The sequence below is a fragment of the Vicugna pacos genome, chromosome 13 (assembly GCF_048564905.1).
Source record: "Vicugna pacos chromosome 13, VicPac4, whole genome shotgun sequence".
NCBI lineage: Eukaryota > Metazoa > Chordata > Mammalia > Artiodactyla > Camelidae > Vicugna > Vicugna pacos.
This window is the reverse complement of record NC_132999.1, coordinates 58,469,055-58,487,269: the sequence shown is the minus strand read 5'-3', so window position 1 is coordinate 58,487,269 and position 18,215 is coordinate 58,469,055. Positions and strand designations below refer to the sequence as shown.

Genomic DNA, 18,215 nt, shown 5'->3' with positions numbered 1-18,215 from the left:
TCCACTAACCTCACCACTGCTGGACACCTAAATACACATTTTTAACATTATAAACATTTCAAGTGTCATAGAAAATGATTGATTATATTCAATAAAGGGTGTATACTAAGGAAGGACATGTTAAATATATGTGAGAAAGATGCTCAGTATTAAAATTTAAAGGATTGGACTTCATGGGTTAACCGCCAGATTCTGAAATCGTATTCACTGAGTATTGTATGTATTACATTGGTGTGGCTAGTACCAAGCTCTCTAGCAAGTTGCACGGTATTGAATACATTCCCTGTGCCAGTTATGAGTAGAAACAAGTTCAGGTGGCCAGACCCTCACTAAAACATGGTGCCTTTGTTGATTAAAGGCGATCAGGTGAGTGTGGTTAAAGAGCTCAAGGGAGAAAACTCAACACAAGCCTCATTAATGAAATGGAGTGAAATGTCAAAGCGCTGTTCTTTATGATAGTGGGCAGGCAGTATATTCTGGGATGGAGAATGTTCTTATACGTTCCTTGGTTTATTAGCCGTTAGAACATGAAGTTATAACGTGAGCCGACTCTTGTGGGTCTAGGAAGGAAACATAAATAAAAGTTCATGAAGAAACAGAATTATGCTTAATGGTGTGTGAATGTATACATGCTGAAAATGCTAGGAATATTACAGTGGAAGTGATACTCTCATGATTTTCTTGTATTATGAATGATGTCAAATGACTCCTAAGACATTGCAGAAAAGACCATCTTCATATAGATTGTTGTTTAGAAACAAATATTTCATTTGCATTTACAGGAAATGATTTTGTCTTCTCGTTATGATACTATGAATATACTTAGGAAAAATTGTAAAGGAATGATTGTAGTTCTTTTCAAACAGATTTTATTAAGATACTTGCATTTTACTGCAAGGTTTTTGTTCTGTTCCTCAAAGAACTCTCCATGGATGTTAGTAAATGCAAAATGTTAGTAAATCTACCTTTCTACTTCAAGAACTTGAAAAAAATGAAATAATGTAAAGGGGCCTGATTGTGTTTGTATCCAGCACAGTATTGATATACATAAAAGAACATTTACATTGTGTAAGTTACTCAGCACTGCTTTGTGTTTCTGACTATTAACAAAGCTAAATTATTTCTTTGTAGGCATGATTCAATTCCAAAGCAAAAATTTGATGTCATTCTGATGAGTCTGCTTTCAATTGCAGAGTACAGTGAAGCCCCAGTAAAGAATAGTAAGAAGTCTATTTTATTGTAGATAATAAATCTGCAAAGTAAGTTCTCAGCATAGACTGAAGTTGATCTGGCACGGAGTTGCTTTATGAATAGCCCTTTGAGCAAACTCTACCGTTCTTTATGTGGTTTTAAATCACTGTAAATTTGTAGGCAGGTACATATCACAATTGTCTGTTTTTCTTTTTAGGGCTCATGTAATCAAAGAAGTTTCTTTGTTGTGTGTATCTTTTCAGAACACAACAGGAATTGAAAATGAATCAGGTGAGTTTAAAAATAAGAATTTATACAAATACAATACCTAGATGTTAGACCAGTTCTTGATTTTTAAGATAGTAACACACACATTCATTCGTCCCAGATTTTCCTTCCTGTTTCTTAATACCATTCATTAGTTCATCACTTTCATAGTGTCCGTTTGTTCATGGAATGGAGTGTGCATTGTTTTGGCATGAATTGGCATTTCTGTGGAACCCTGAATAGAGGACTCATTCTTAGGGACCTTAGTTCAGACTTTCTTTTTTTTTACCTTCCCTTGTTGCACTCTAGAGTTAATTTTGTTTGTTTGTTTTGAAGCTTATTAAGCCTTCATTTTTAGTACTTTTTATTTTGTAATAACTCATTTGTTGCAAAGGGAAAAATCGGAACTTATTTTTGGAGACTGAAAATGATCAAATGGGAAACTTTAAGCATTCTGTCCTTGAAAAACTCGTTCTTAGAATAAAAACAAGAGGGCAGATACTGAAATGTAAGATGTGTTTCTTCTTACAGGAGGGTGTGGGGTTACCTGGAGATTAGACAATTCTGCTATGAATATTTCTGCGGCCTCAAGGGTGTAGAACCAGTTATGTGGATTTGATATTCTAAAGTAGGATTCTTATTTTTTGGTCTTAATATCATTTCACTCACATTTATGGATATATATAGAGATATCAAAAACCTCTTTTGAAATCTTTATAAAAACATTTTTTAAAAATATGAAGGACAAAACTTAAAAATGTGAAGTCTGTAATTTTTATTGCTTTGCATAAAACTGTCACACTTGAAAACATTTTGTACCCTCATCAACTGAAGCTTTGGACATCTTTTTATCATTTACAGGTGCCTCTAACTGGAAATCACAAGTCCCCTTTCATTAGGTGACCAAGTTTAATAAACTCATTCCTGTGTTGCATTGAGAGATGTGAAATTTTTGGAATGGATTCTTTTGATTTCTTTTCATTACTTTCTTTATCAAAAATACGTTTATTTTAAGGCCGAGGACCATACATCATAAAAAATCAATCTGGCAAACGTATGGGGCACATGGTTTCTATTATTTTAAAACTTGCAGATTTACTGACATGCTTTTGAAGGCAAATTATTTTTGAAATGCTAAGATGGGGGAGGGAAAAGAGAACAGTGGATTTTCACAGTCATTGTCCATCAAAGTTGTATGCATAGATGTTGTAGATTTCATTTATTCTCCCATTTTAAGCTTGATTCTTAATGCTGGTCTCCCCATGGAACTTGCTTTTCTGTTGCCTTGAAACTGTTGGAGGAGTCTCGATTCTGGATTAGAATAATGGGGAATGCTTCCAAAGTGGAATCTAAATATTGACTTTGCTTAGGTTGCATCATTCTTCAACAGTCATTTATTTCAGGTGGCTAATCGTATTAAGCTAGTAATATTTTATTTCAAACGTATTTAGATCTATTTGACACATCACACTGTCGCTTTAATATTCCATTTATATCAAAAGAACTTGTGTTTAAAGAAAGTCCACATGCCACTCAAAAGAGTTGTAGCAATAACCGTTTTATTTTTTTGGCTCTTTTACAATTCGTTTTGACAAGTTTTAACATCAGGTCTGCAGAGGACTGCCTTTGATGCCAAATGCCGAGTATCGATGGAAAAGTGTATCTTACGTGTCTAATGGTTAGCACATTTCTGATTTGGGTGTAATTTAAGTGTTCTGGTAGTAATGGAACTTTTATTTGGATTATAAAAATTGTCCACTCTTTATAAGTAAAATTTTCAGCCTCTTCAGTTACAGTTTTATTATTTGAGAAGTATTAGTCCCATGATACTGAAACCAGATTATTATGTCATGACATACAATCAGTGAGTGTTTTTCAACAATTGTCTCAGTGATTTTTTAGAACTAAGAATTGTTTCGGGACATTTTATGTTTTTCTGTCTTGTATTTATTTTTACTTCCAGCCAGTGAAATTGTATAGTAAGTGCTTGAAAAGCTTCAAAACAACTATTCAAAAATTCAGATATTAGAAAAGCTTTAACTGGAACCAGACTGATTTTTAATTAAAAATCTTGATGATGAGTTTAGGGTTAGATTTTTCTCTCCAGGGACTGACCAGCATTGTTTTGATGAATTTTAGCTGTCAGATCTGTTGTTTGTAATTAGTGTAGTCTAAGAAAATAGCACAGAGTCATTCATTCATACATACCCAACAGTTGAGTTTTAGGGACTGAAGGATCCTAGGAGTGAGTAATAGTGTATTGTTTACAAGTGAGTCCTTCAGAAACAACAGCAGAGTCCCAAGCCTCCTGGCATTTTAAGCACTGATTATTGAAGCAGCGTTGTCAGCTGCTCAGGCTTATCAGTATGTTCCAAGTCCTTCCTGGTGTAGCTCGCCAGACTCTCCCTCTGTGCTCAGCTCTGGGCTCCATGAAGCTCCAGACCCACATGCTGTTTGTCCTTCTTTCTCTTCCAGTCTCTTCTCAACATTTGCCCCTTACTGTCTCTTATCTTCCCAATGTGAAACCCAGCGTTCGCAGCCACTGTACCTCCTCCCCTCACTCTGCGTTTTCTTTTCTCTCCATTTTCAAATCACAGATACATCCTTTGCTTGCTTCATTATTATTCCACACTCATCTCAATTAACTTTTGAGATGTTCCACTATTTTTCTTATCTTTTCCTAGATTTATCTAAGAGAATCCAGAGATTGGCTGTCTCATTGGATAAAAAATTTAGAATGCTTTGCTTTACAGAGCATCCAAGGTGAACGAAGTTCCGTAAGGCAGATATCCTCATAGGAGTTTAAGTAGATATGCTGAGGTTTGCTTGCTGTCTAGGCAGTTCTTAATCAACGTGCCGGGCACTGCAATGTGTATTACATACACGTTCTCATTAATTCAGTCTTTGCAACCCTTCTGTGAAGAGTAGGTGTTAGAACTGTTTTATGGCTGAAGACATGAAGGTCCAGAGGCCCATGGTCACTTACGCAGTAAGTGATTGTGCTCTGATTCACACCCAGGCCGTCAGATTCCAAAGCCAGGCTCTTGTTCAGCTTGCTGTATCAGTCAGGATAAGCTGTGTTTTGCTGCACACACGAAAAGGCACTCCAAAAGCTCAGGGTGTTACAGGGCAGCCATTATTTCTGGATGCACATTCAGTACGGATCTGCTCTGGTAGTTGTTTAAGAACCAAGGATGGTGGAGACTTTGTCTCAATACACATTAATTCTATGTATATTTAATTGGCCAAAGTTAGTCATGTGGCTGCATCTAACTTAAAACTCAGGTGAGGAGAGCAGTGCAAACCCATCCAGTGCTTGGGAGGAGAGAACTGTCATCTTTGGGTACAGCCTGCTTTTTTCCTGCTTTACTGAGATATAATTGACATAGAACAGTATGTAATTTTAAGCCCTAATGATTTAATACAGCTGTCTTGATTACTAATTTTTTGAGTCACTTTTTTTTAAAGAATCTCCATAGAGCTCAAATTGCTATTAATATATGAAACTATGAAACTTTCTATCAATACAGTAGTGTTATGATTGCAGTGTCTGCATACCGATCAGTCGTCTCTGATTTGCCAGTAACATGTAGCAAAGAAATTCTGCAAGTTAGCCTTTCAAACTAGCTTTAAGTTTTATGTAATAAAATAACAGAAGACGCTTTTAATCACAGATCCTGCAAAACCAACCTGAGAATGGTGGTCAGCCATTCAGAGGTGCATTGTTTTAGCTGTTCTGAGTGTTCTCTCATTCCCTCGTTCATCCTGCATAGACTGCATCCCTGCGTGTTGTGGATTCTGCCTGCAGTGACCCAAACACGCAAGGGCTCTGCTTTGCAACTTACTTACTCATAGAGGGAGACAGTGAAAAAGCAGGACGGCAAACAAGATAATTCCAGACAGTGAAAAGTGCTGTGAAGACAGCGAACTAAGGTAATGTGCTGAAGATGGCGGGTGAAGGTGCGGGGACGTGCTCTGGATTCCAGGGCCAGAGAAGGCTGTTCTGAAGAAGTGATAATAATAGAACAGAGACTCAAGCAATAACCAAGAACCAGATATATGAAGATCCAGGGAAAGAGAATTCTAGGCAGAGTGTGCAGTGAGTGCTGAGGCTCTGAGGTGAGAATGAGCTGCAGGTCCAAGGAACAGAGAGCAGGCCAGAGGCTGGAGCCTGGCAAGCATCGGGGACTCCAGGACAAGATGGAGTTGGTGTGAGAGGCGGGGGCCAGGTTTCTAGGGCCTTAAGGACCATGAGAAGAAGCTTCTCTTTTTATACGAGTGCAGTGAAAAGCCACCGGAGAGAGACATACTCTGGTTTCCATTTGTAGAGTAGCACCCCCACGGTGCTGCACAGGCTGTGTTTGTTAGGAGGCAAGGTGTAGTCATATGTTTGTTCACCATTGAGATTAACACCGTATCTGAGGACTGTTTCTTCAGTTGGGCGACTTAATGGACCTGCCAGGTTTTGAAGGAGGGGACTTTTTTAATGTGTCTCAGATCTGTTTGATTGCTGTCCTTTTCCAAAGACGGTGTATAACGTTTTCTTGTCCTGTGTCCCCGTCTTACTGTTATTGCAGTCATACTCTCCGTTTTGCCCCACTGCTTGCCACCAGAATGGTGACTAGGAGTATTGTTTGCAAGTCTAAACAAAGAGGAGTTGTACATGGAATTTCAGTGTCTTAATACTCTTTGATTCTTGGGTGTCTTTTGCTGGTGACAACAGTTACTATGGTTGTTATTAGTAGTCTGTTGTAGCAGTTCTGTGTGGCATAGTGTGACTATACTCTGATGTGCCTAATATTAAGGGGTGTTGACTCTGATCTCTCCTGTCACCTACTGTTATTGCTCTCCAGTGTTGGGTTGATCAAGTCGATACTTAAGAAATGAGGTACTTTAATTAAATAGGCTAAAACAGATAAAGTAATTTACGGTCAGTCTCTGGGTGAAGTGTATAAAAGGAGTTACTGATACAAACTTAAATGAAATACCAGTAAAGCTTGCTTATTCTTATATTTTTAAAAATAAAGTCCTGAGTGCGCGTTGCCTCCGTGAGATGGCACTGGCGGCCTGTGCAACAGCAGCCAGTGCCAGTGCTCTGCTGTGTCGGAAGTCACCTTCCTAACCCCAGTGACTGTTCATCTGAGAGTGTGAGGAGAGCGGAGTGGGAGGAGGAGTGGGAGCAGCCTGGCTCCGAGGCCACCGTGCCTGGAGCAGAGCAGACCAGGTCAGAGAGGGGTCGAGTCAGACCTGTGGTCACTGTAGGGACTAGAGTAGACTTTGCTCGCGGAGGTGGGACACCTTTGGAGGTTTTTGAGCAGAATGCTTAACTTGGGTTGAAGAAAAATCTTGATCTAAAAAAATTGTTTTATCAAGAGGTCCCCGGTTCACATCCGGGTGCCCCCTCCAAAAAAAAAAAAAATAAAATAAAATAAAAAATAAAATAATTGTTTTTCTCTTATGGCATTGGTATTTTTGTTCTTTTTTCCCTTTGGGACACGAAAGTTTCATTTTAATAAGATATAAAGAGGAGAGTGTAGGATTCATTTACTTATTTTACTTGAAAAATCAACTTTGAGTTATTTGTAGTAAATATACTCATTTGAAGTGCTGAGTTTTGGCAGATATCTGTACTCATGTACCTACCACTACTGTCAAGGTGCAGGGCACTGCCATCCGCCCAAAAAGTTCCTTCTTGCTGCTCTGTAGTTAGTCCTCCCCCTCCCACTCCCACCGCAGGCAACCACCCAGCCGCTTTCTGTTTTTGTGGTTTGGGTTTTCCCGTTCTAGGATTCCATGTATAGTATGTGCTCTTTTGTGTTTGTCTCCTTCTGGTCAGAAGATTGTTTTTGAGATCCTCCATTTGTTGTGCATATTAGTGCTTTATTCCTCTTACAGGAAATATTTTATCAGAGACCATCTGACCATCTAAATAAATCTGTTCGTAATCATATTTCTAAAGATTTGGTGAAACTGTGGGACGGCTACTGTCTTTCATTTTAGGTGTTGTCCCTGCTTTTTTTCTAATCCTAAAAATATATGGTGTAGAAAAATCAAAATCACTTTTGCTGTTGTAGTATAATTAATATAGAATTGTATTCTTTATAGGTAATTATAAACACAAATTTTATATTAAAGACTTTTTTAAAAAAGACTTCCAAGTTAGGTGATTCCAATCTGTTGTTATAACTTAGACCTCAATTATTGAATGTACAGTTTAAAAAACTAATGCATCGAATAATGAAGGCACTTAAATCTCATTTTGAATCATGTATTCTACTAGGTAGATTAGCAGTTTTTATAAAATTGGGACATTGTCTTTCTGAATGAAAATACTAGATTATTTCTGAAATTTGAAAAAAGAAATTAGCGACTTGAATAGCCTTTCCTTACATAACTGTGGGAAGGAACTGTGGCAAGAAGGCTTACCTTTTTTTTTTTTCTATTTTTTTTTATTGAGTAATAGTTATTTTACAAGAAGGCTTACCTTTTTTGTTGTTCTGGTATTAATGCTTTGGTAGAGAAGTAGGTTATAGGGTGGTTTAGCTCTGCCTCACCTTTGCTGTCTGGTGACTGGCTTTGCACCTCCAGCCATGTGGTCTTCGGCACGTCACGGCACGTCACTCCCCTTCTCGGGATTTGCTTCCTTACCTGTTCAGTAGGGGTAGCAGTGTGCCCGCCCACTGCGCTTGTGGGCAGGAGTTAAGTAAGCAGGAAACATAAGGCAGTGAGGCTAGTACCTGGCATATAGGAAGCACTGTAAGTACTATTGTTACTGTTTTCAGCCAGTAACCAAGTCTGGATTCTGCCCTGTAAAATACGTTCTAATCACTGTCGCTGCTTGAGTGCAGACCCAGACATCCCTTGTTTGGACCAAACCTCCTAAGTGATGGAGCAACGGCCTTTCTCTCCTCGTAGAGCCATTCTCCACGTGCCTTGAGCACTCTGTGTGTATGGTGTGAAGCTGACCATACAGGAAATCAGAAAAGTGGACCGTTGTGCGTTGTTTGGAATGTCTTCATGGAGGACGTTAAAGTCACTGGGATGTGAACCGGACTCGGAAGGATGTAGAGGGTATTGAGGGTCAGAAGGACCAGTGGCTGGGGTCCTTGAAGGCTGGAAACCTGGACTGTGAGAGACCCAGAGGAGTAAGGTCCCCAGCCGGTGAGGGCGGGAGGAGCCAGAGGGTAGTGCCTGTAGGGCCGGGGTGGGGGAGCTTTTAAAAGTAAAATGGGGATTTTTCTTCCAATAGCATTTTTTTTTTTTTAATCTGTGGGTAGACCAAGCAAACTACCTGACTTGAGAGGCCGTATGCAGCTCCAGTTCACTGCGTTGGACAAAGGTAGTTGGAGAAGCCGCAGTGTAGTCTCACCACCAGCAGACTCACGGGGAGGCGGCAGCAGGTTCCTTTTCCCGCTCACCCCCGCCCCACGCGCACCCTGCGCTGGCATCTTCCGGACAAGGGGAACGGGTGTGTCAGGGTGAGAAAGCTCTCACCTTGTTTTCTTTGCTTCCCTTGAACCCTGAAAGTTTCTAAAACCAGTAGAGGAGCTACAGGATTTTGTGCAGAACGTTCTTAAAGAGTTTTGAACCAGATGCTTTACAGGAGGCAGAGTGTTTGGAGAAGTTAAATGTGGAATAGCCTGGAAGCCAAAGACTTCATCACATCTTGTCACTCCCCTGCCCCGGACCCTGTAGTGGTGTCCCCCTGCTCTCCAGAGGCCGTCTGGTCTCTGTGCCTTGGCCGTCCAGGCTTGGCAGGTGCTGGTGGTGGCCGCCTCCGCGTCCTCCCTGGCTCCCTCTGGCCTGGCCGCACTCTCCTCTCGTTCTCTGCTCTCTGGTCTCATCCACTCCCCCTGGACTCCAGGACCAGGTGAGTCCGTATCCTCTTACAGCCAGCTCTGTGCACCCAGACCTCTTGGCACTGGACTGCCAGATGCTTGTCTGCTTGTTTGTTCCCAGTGACCACTGCTCCGAGGTCGGCGTCCTGTGCCAGGCTCTGGGTGCGGTGGCCAGTGAAATGGAACTGTCCCGGGTGTCTGCGACCTCACCTTGCCTCTAGTGGAGAGGCCGTTAACCAGGCCAGCTCGGAAGTGCTTTGGAGAGCAGGTGCAGGGAGAGCGGAGAGTGCAGGAAGCGGGCTGAGGGGGACCATGCTGGAGGGCTGTGGGGACAGGCTTCTGCTGGGTGGGGCAGCGGCCTAGCATGCGAACCAGACTGGCTCCCTTAGACGATCCTCAGGCCTTGATACGGTCCCAGCCCCACCATCTGGGCCTAAAAGCAGAGGGTAGGAACTCTCTTTGTTCTTCTTGTCCATCCATGCAGGAGCCCAAACAGGCGTCAATAAGTTGTTGCCTATAATATTAATAGTGTATTTTCCTTGTTCTCCTCTAGTGATTGTCAGTGAAACCCTTACAACAAGGCAACCAACCCTCATGCCTGTAGGGAGAGCAGCCTCTCTAGCCGTACTCAAGAAGCTGGGGCGGGGGCCAGGGGTGGCACAGATGCGAGGGTCCACATTCAGCTTCCCCTAGTGGTAGGTAATGTCTTACTTAACTCTAGCGTGGTATTAGCACCAGGGATCAGCTTGGTACAGCGATGTTAGTTAGACTGTAGGCCTTATTCATAAGTCAGAAAATTTAAAATATAAGATTCAACAATCACACATTGAATTAGCCCGTGGAATGATGACACCGTCACATGTCACAGCCTCCAGATTAAGGTGATACAAAGAGCGCTTGAAATAGTGTCTGACTTTCCTGAACTCTCCATCAGTGTTAGCTACGATTATGGTGTGTGGAAGTGCTCATTAGCACAGAGCACAGCCCAGAGGAAGAGTTGAGTGTCCTGCTCCCAAAGCTCCTGGCATCCAGCATGGAAGGTCATCCTGGGCCAAAGAAGAGTGTCAGAGGAAAGCACAGAAGGACCTTTAAGAGGCTCTGCAGCCAGGTCGAAACCGGAGACTCAACATACCACTAAGGCTTCTTGTGTCAGGAAGCAGAGTCAGCCGTTCCTTTAGCCGGTGAGCCTGTTGAGGAGGGGGCCTGCATCAGCTTCATTAACCATGTGTCTTCACCACCAGCCCAGCGCCAGCCCAGAGCACACCGGCACGCAGGAAGTGTTTGTGAGTGACTGAGCGATGGACTGAGTGCAGGTGGGACGCTGTGGCCAGTGACTGGGGGAGAGAGGGAAATTGACTCTCTTTAAATTTGAGGTGGGAATTAACGAGACCAATTAACAGTTAATAACTAACTTATTGACTTAAACTTACTGCATTAAATTTCCAGGTCAGTTGATTGATAGGTTTGGAGACTGTACTTCACCAAGTAGGGAATTAAAGCGTTCTTATGTTTTCTGTTACATCACAGGAGAGTTCTCCTAACCTCCTCCAAGCTTATCTGAGTGGTCAGTGTTAGGGAGGCTGTTCTTCCCCCGGAAGGAGGAGCAGCCTGGGCCCCATGCAGCCTTGCCTCCGGTTGGTTCCTGTCTTCCCCTCTCGTTCTGTGTCTACCTAACCCTGCCTCCCTCCCTCCCTCACCCCCCAACCCAGCTCCTGCTACTTTTCTGCCCCCTGATCTGCTCTGGACACAGTGGTCTCTGCCTGTCTGTTCTCTGAACACACCAAACTTACTCCTAACTCATCAAGGTCCTTTCCTGGCATAGTTTCCCCACATATCATCACACGATTCCCTTCCTGTTCCTAGAGAGATCTTCCTTAAGCACTCTGTCTAAAATAGCACCCTCCTCCTCCTCTCGTCACTGTGTCCCCTTCTTGGACTTGATTTTTCCTCAGAGCATCAGTAACTACCAAGCACTGTATGCCTTTGCTTGATTTTGTCTGTCTTCCTCGCTGGAATGACACATTGTTAAGGCAAACGTGATGCTTAAAACATTGCCTGGCCCATAGAAGGGACTCAGAGATATTTTAATGAAAGGATTCTTATATTGACCCAGAAATACCTACTTCAGATTGAGGAAATCCAGGCCCACAAAGAGGAAATGCTTTCTGATAGGTGACCCTGCTGTTTTATTTGTTCCTAGCCCTCTTTTTTTCTAAAATAGGTTTAAGTTAGCTTACAAGAATCATGATTTTATTCAAGTACTTAAGTGACAACAAACATTTCATGTCTGCTGCCGAGCACTGGGAATGCAACATCAAGTAAGATGGACACTGTCTTCACTGCAGTCTGGCAGGGGGTACATCAAACACATAATTATACAAGTAATTATTTTGAAAGGTGATAAGACCTCTGAAGGAAAAATAAGGGAGGGGAGAGGGTAGTTCTGTTTAGGCAAGCCATCCCACCACCACCTTCTCCTTCTCAAATCACTGATTTTCTGAAAACGTTCCACACCGTTTCCAGCCGTAGCCACTGCCATGGGGATTCCAACAGCCGGAGATGGGGAGGGTGGCCCTGGGGCTGGCCAGTGTCTGGATGGCGGTCCTCCTCATTGAGCTGAGGCCCATTATAGTGTGAAGGATACTAAAATAAACAGGAAAAAAGCTTTCTTCTACTAGGTAAAGGGGCCGAAATGAAAAATAATGGGTTTGCTGAAAGTAACTAAATACGTGCATGGGGATTTTCCTTCTTTCGTCTTGTGGCAGCCCTGCTGAGGTCCCTTATAGTCACAGGCATCTCAGAAATTTTAACATAACGTGGTCTCCAACTTACACTCGTTGCAAATTTCCTATGGGAATGACCATTCCTGCCTTAGGTGCTGTCTCCTGTTGACATTTCTATGAAAGTTTGGAGGTTTTAGGGCAGAGGTTCTCACATTATGTTCCAGCAGAATCTTTTCTTTTTCCCCCTCCCAGCTTTCTTGAGGTATAGTTGGCGAATAAAATGATAAGATATTTAAAGTGTATGTACGTTGTGATGGTTTGATACACCTATACGTTGTGGAAGGATTTCTGCCATCTAGTTAATGAACACATCCATCACCTTGCATGTTTATCTTTTTCTTTCTGTCTTTTTTTTTTTTAACTTTGGTGGAAATACTGAAGTTTTGCTCTCTTAGCAAATTGCAATTCTATAATCCAGTGCTGTCAACCATAGTCACCATGGTTTACGTGAGAGCCTCAGACCTGATCGAGCAGAATCTTAACTGGAGACGCCGCAGTGGTATGGACTCGGACTCTGGGGATTGACAGACAAAGGCTCAAATCCTGTCCCTGCCTCTTGGGCTCTTTGGAGTAAACTCATACACAAACACAAGACATCCTTTTAAGTCTTCATCTGTGTCCCATCTGGGAAGAGAGGAAAACTCCCGTTTCCGGTGCTAAATGGCCGTGTGCTGATAGGACTCGTCACTGCGGCCAGTACTTGTTGACACTGTTTAGTTTATCCATGCTAAAAATAATGATTATATAGCCTAGGATACCAGCTGCCAGTTTAACACCTTTTCTCCCTTTGGAAAAATTTATTCACTTTCAAAATTTCAGTTTATAGATTAAAAATTTTTAAGTGGGGGCATTGTATTTAGAAGTGAGAAATTTGTGTGCTAAATTTATTCACCCTTTAGCTAATGAAAAATACCATATGACCATGTTCTGGGCAGTTTTACTATTCCCATATGTTGGAAAGCATCTAAAGTGTGCTTGGTGATACTGTCAGGACCGAGGTGTGAATCGAACTGGATTGAAGCATTTGTGCTTCTGAAGTGTGTGTGCACTGTGGGCTTTGCCCATCCAGGGAATGAATGCCAGTTCCTTGATGCCCACTTCTGTGCATTCCAACTCAAACTAGCAGAGAGTTGACCTTCATAGTGACTTGTTTGTTGCCGTGGGGTTTATTTCTCTCGAAGCAGCCTATTGATATTTTTTAAAAAATGAAACGCTGAGAGTATGAAAATTTAGATGATATTTTCTTGGCATAAAACAGTCTTAAAAACTACAAGAACTTCATTGTTGTAGGAAAATTAATCTTTTTAGCTTGGAGTTTTGCTTTTTGCCCATGTTGGTTTCTTTGAAAGTCCTTGAGAAATGTTTCCCTTTGCAGTGAACTGAAAAACATTCAGACTACAAAACCCATCATTCTTGGTGGTGTCATGATCTGCACATCAGTTCTTTAGAGTATATGTGGAGCCAGTTAATAGCCACTTGGTTTTCCTTTGATTTGAAAGTTATTTTTAAAATGACAGTCATGTTTTATGGGTTGGCTCCATTCCTTTTCATACATAGCTAATAGTAGTCTTATTTCTCAAGATTACAGTGAATATATGGCATATACTTTGGTTAGTAATTGTGTAAAATTCTCTATTTTTTAGAAACTTTGTGATATTGTGGGGACTTTGCTCTATAATTACTTGGTATACGGTGCAAATTACTGTTTCCTGGAAAGGTCGCACTTCCATGGAGGGCCCAGAATAAGTTGTAGTGTTGTCGCTTGGACGCATCAAGTCCCTGTCAAGGGGGTTTTGTTGCTGGAGAGATGAGTCCTGTTTGGGATGGGGTCTGATTGACTGGCACGGCCTTTATAGCATGTGCCTGAAAGTGTTCGTTTTAGTGGGGAGTGGGTTTTTTTTTTAGTGTTCTAAAATGCTGATAGTAGCCTTTGACTTTAAAGTAAGCTTAAGCTATATTTTGTTGCCAGATTTTGTGGGAGTTTAAAACAATATGGTGCCCGAGATTTACATATTTTTAAAATGGCCACAGGTGGCGGGAACAAAATAGATTAACACAGACACGCTGGAAGGTTACAGCGGTTTCCTTTGGAGACTCAAAAACAAGCCTCAGAGCAACTCCTGAATTGCTTGACATCATCGTCTGAGTCTGACTTGCCAGCTTCGGGTTTCAGTTACAGTTTTGCATATTTGCTTATTGGACCAGAAAAAAGTCAAAACGTGAGCTGGGTTTTCTTCCCTTTGCTGTTATCCTTCTGTTTCTTAACTTGCAGAGCGCAGCTGAGCCTGTGGCGGCCGCCGAGAGCCTGGCCGAGGTACCCGAACATGTGCTTCGAGGCCTTCCGGAGGAAGTGAGGCTTTTCCCATCTGCTGTTGACAAGACTCGCATTGGTGAGTACTGGGTCACAGGAGGGGACGGGAAGGGAGAGCAGGCTGCAGCGAGGCTTCCTTTGGGGCCTTTCAGGTAAGGAGCTCACGGTAAAGCCAACAGACTTTGAAGGTTATGTTTTCCAGTTAAGAATCTGGGGTGGACATAGATTATAAAATTAAACCAGAAACACCTCCAGTCCCATCCACCATCCTCCATGACTCAGCCTGAGCAGCCCCTTCCTCCGTGTCTCCCCAGCTCTTCCTCCTGCAGAATGTATCACTCCCTCCTCTCTGATTCACCCTGGTTTGAGTGTGATTATGCGTTTATATTTATTTCATTATTTTGTATTTGTTTTCACATCTGTCCCTGTCACTGACTGTGAGTTTCTTCATTTCTTATTTATCTGTATGTCTCTAGTACCTGATGCTTCATGGACCTCAGTAGATACTTGAATGAATTACAACCTGAGTGTATTTGAATGCTTCTAGCTGAAATTTCTTGTTGAATGCAGCCAAGCTTTTTTGTAATTGATCTTGCTTTTGTGTCCTAATCTTTAGAAAGAAGGCTAAGGAAGTAAATTAAAAACTTAATCAGAGTACAGTCTTGAAATATATCATGTTTACATCCTGTTTCCTTTTTTAAAGATGTATTTCTCATATTCTGGTTTATGTATATATGTGTGTGAATAAATCTTTAGTAAATACTTTTTCTAATTCTCATTGAAAATTATTCAGTGAGTAATTTGACCATTTATATCGTTCATAAAAGTGGTTTGATTTATTTATCTCCACTAATTGATTATGAGCTGTGATATCAAGTGGGATTCATGACAGACTACGGTAAGTGGAATTAATGCATCAGAGCTGGGCAGGACTGGCCAAGACCACAGCCTCCTTCTGTACAGGAGGAAACTGAGGCCAGAAGGTGGGGGAACCTGTTGAAAGTGATGCTGTCAGTGGGAGTCACCTTGACGCTGGTTCCCTGGACTCCAGGGCATCTCCTGCTGCTTTACCCACTGCTTCTTCATCTTGTTTGTTTTCCTTGTGGTCAGTGTAGAGAAAGTAGAAGCACCCCTGAGAATGCCAGAGAGCAGCATAACTCTTGGTTGTCTGAAACTCTGAAAAGTGGAAATGTAGAGAGGAGAGGGTTTTCCACTTTGAGTAAATGAATTTCAAAAATATTTATTCATAAAACTGTATTTCTAACCCTTTTTAAAAGCAACTTATGTTCATTTGGGACAGTTTGAAATCTGTAGAAAAGTAGAAAGAGGAGTTTAAAAATTATTTTTAGTTTTATTAGATTCTAATATCTTTTTCTTTTGATTGTGATTGTGCTGTCTGGGTAATTTTAATTAAAAATTAATAAAAAATATGAAATATTCTTTCGTATTTATAAAACAATATAGGTTCTTTACAGGCTTTTAGGAAAATACAGCAGAATATAAATAAGAAAAATAAAAATCCCATTGAATGCTTGATTTAATTTGACTGCAGTTGATTTAACATTACCTTGCTTTTAGGCTCTCTAGTCTTTTAAATATTTCGTGGAACTGATTTGATTTTAATGCTTTAATCTTTAAATAACCACGTACATTATAACAATATTGATTTTATTTTCTAGGTGTCTGGGCCACTAAACCAATTTTAAAAGGCAAAAAGTTTGGGCCATTTGTTGGTGATAAGAAAAAGAGATCTCAGGTTAAGAATAATGTATACATGTGGGAGGTAAGAAATAATTCTGGTCCTTTGTTTATCAGATTCTATACGTTTTGTAAAGAAATCATTCTATGCTTTCAGAATTTGACTTGTTGAAATTGAAATAATCATCTTAATGTGTTCTTTAAAAATCAAGATTATTTTTATTAAAGAGAAAAATGTGTTTCCTTGGATACAGACTGCTGTTTACATGTGTATTTTGGAAGTGCTTGGCTGTCCTTAACAGTAAATGTCACGTCGACTTTTTACTTGCCTTGTTCAGGGTGCTCTGTTTTGCAGCCAAGACTTAGGTCTGCCACTTTACTAGCTTGCAGACAGACACCGTGAAGGACACTCCAAAGTGGCGCAAATACCACACTGTAGGGTCTTCTCTGTATTTTACAAAGTAATCTATGTGTTGCTGGAACATTCAGAGTTGGATATATTTAGCACATGGTATATTTATATAGTGCTTTGAACTTTTAGGAAGGCTTTCGTTCTGTTCTTTTCACATTCTCGTAACGATCCTGGAAGACGGGGAGCGTTCACACACTCCTGAGGGAAAGCCATCCGGGACAGAGGGAGACGGCTCCTCCCCGTGGGGTCCACGTGTTGAGTGTTGTCAGTGCAGAACCAGAACCCACGTCCCCTGTGTGACAGTGAGGTCGTTAAAACTGTTTCATTGGATTACCTGGGTTCAAATCCTGCCTTTGTGACTCTGGGCAGGGTACATAATCTCTGGGCCTTAAAAATGGGGAGAATGAAAAAACAATAGTCTCATTAAGAAAGCTCTGAAGATAAAATACCTTGTTATGATTTCCTGACGTGCTGCACGTGAACTGGGCGTCTCCACTAAAGTTAGTCCTCATCGTGTGATCTGGGGAGCTCCTCCCTGCCCCGTAGAAGGAACTCGGTGGTGTGACTCCTTTTTAAAACAAGTGAAGGTTTTCGGTGGTGAGGAAAAGCGTTCCTATCAGGATGTCTTAAATTCCATCTTAATTTACATCTGTTTCACGTGTAAACATATAAAAGCCTGAAAATAAAATGCGCCTGGGAAATGTATGGACACTTTGCATCAGGAAGTTCCCTGGCGTTTGTATATCTGAGGTGTGCTGCTGTTTTTCTCAGTGCTACGAGTTAGTGTTTCTTACCTTGAAAATTCTGACGACTTCTCTCATTTTGAATCCCTTATGACAATTAACCCAAGGAGACTTGGGAAATGAGGATTTACCACGGGAGTAATTGTTCTATGCTTTTTAAGAATTTTTGAGTTAAAAGAGGGCTGTTTGTGTAGAAAAACTGCCCAGCCCCCCCCCAAATTCCTCAAGACGATGCCTGAACAATTAAAAATGTCTTGACCACAAAATTATATTCCAAAATAAACTGCGTTTTTAATTTTAGAAGTTTCCCAAGGGAAACCAACAAATTTGGTCTACCAGGTTAGCATTCATCCTAGTGAGGATAATATCAGGGGACCAGAAAATTCTTACTCTAATTCTGGGTATATTAATGCTGGGATTGAACGAATGTCATTAATATTAAACCTAAGTTTATGGTTCTTGTTTTACTCAACATAACAATTTGATATCGTTGGGTATATTGTATAAATTATTAAGGATGCCTTTTGTAAATTAAGCTTCATTTGTACTGAAATTCATGCATAGTATGAATCCATGGGAGTTTGATGCAAATGGTAACTTGGAGCCATGACGTATTAGAGATTCCATTTTTACTATAGACTTGTTAACATCCCATTGCTAATTTAAGACACTTCTACTTATATGCTGTTTGTGAATCCTTATGACGTTGCCAGCTCTTTTAGTTAGGTTTAAAAATTTAGTTCTTGTTAAGGCTGGCTTTTCCTTCCTGCAACTAGAAAAAGTCTGGATGTCATTCAGATAGTTTGGACTACGAGGTATGTATTCCACACAGAAAACTTTAAACCTTTTGTTCTGTTAAAATAAAAGTAGATACACACATATGACATACACATGTAGAAGTATGTATTTGGCAAAGCATAGGAAGCATAAATTATAATGGTCATATTTCTTCTAAAGAAGATAATAAAAATC

At 41.0% G+C, this 18,215-nt stretch overlaps 1 protein-coding gene across 6 annotated transcripts in view; it reads left to right on the top strand.

Moving 5' to 3' along the window:
- The window catches only part of PRDM2 (PR/SET domain 2), a 110,075-nt gene that overhangs the window by 13,132 nt on the left and 78,728 nt on the right, over positions 1–18,215 (top strand). For 5 of the 6 annotated variants that reach the window (XM_072975347.1, XM_072975344.1, XM_072975341.1 and 2 more), the window contains exons 2-4: positions 1,409–1,482; positions 14,352–14,469; positions 16,070–16,173. In XM_072975347.1, the coding sequence (XP_072831448.1) occupies positions 1,474–1,482; positions 14,352–14,469; positions 16,070–16,173 (231 nt within the window). In that variant the 5' untranslated portion in view covers positions 1,409–1,473. The remainder of the gene's footprint in view (positions 1–1,408; positions 1,483–14,351; positions 14,470–16,069; positions 16,174–18,215) is intronic. The other variant, XM_072975345.1, reaches the window with a different exon arrangement.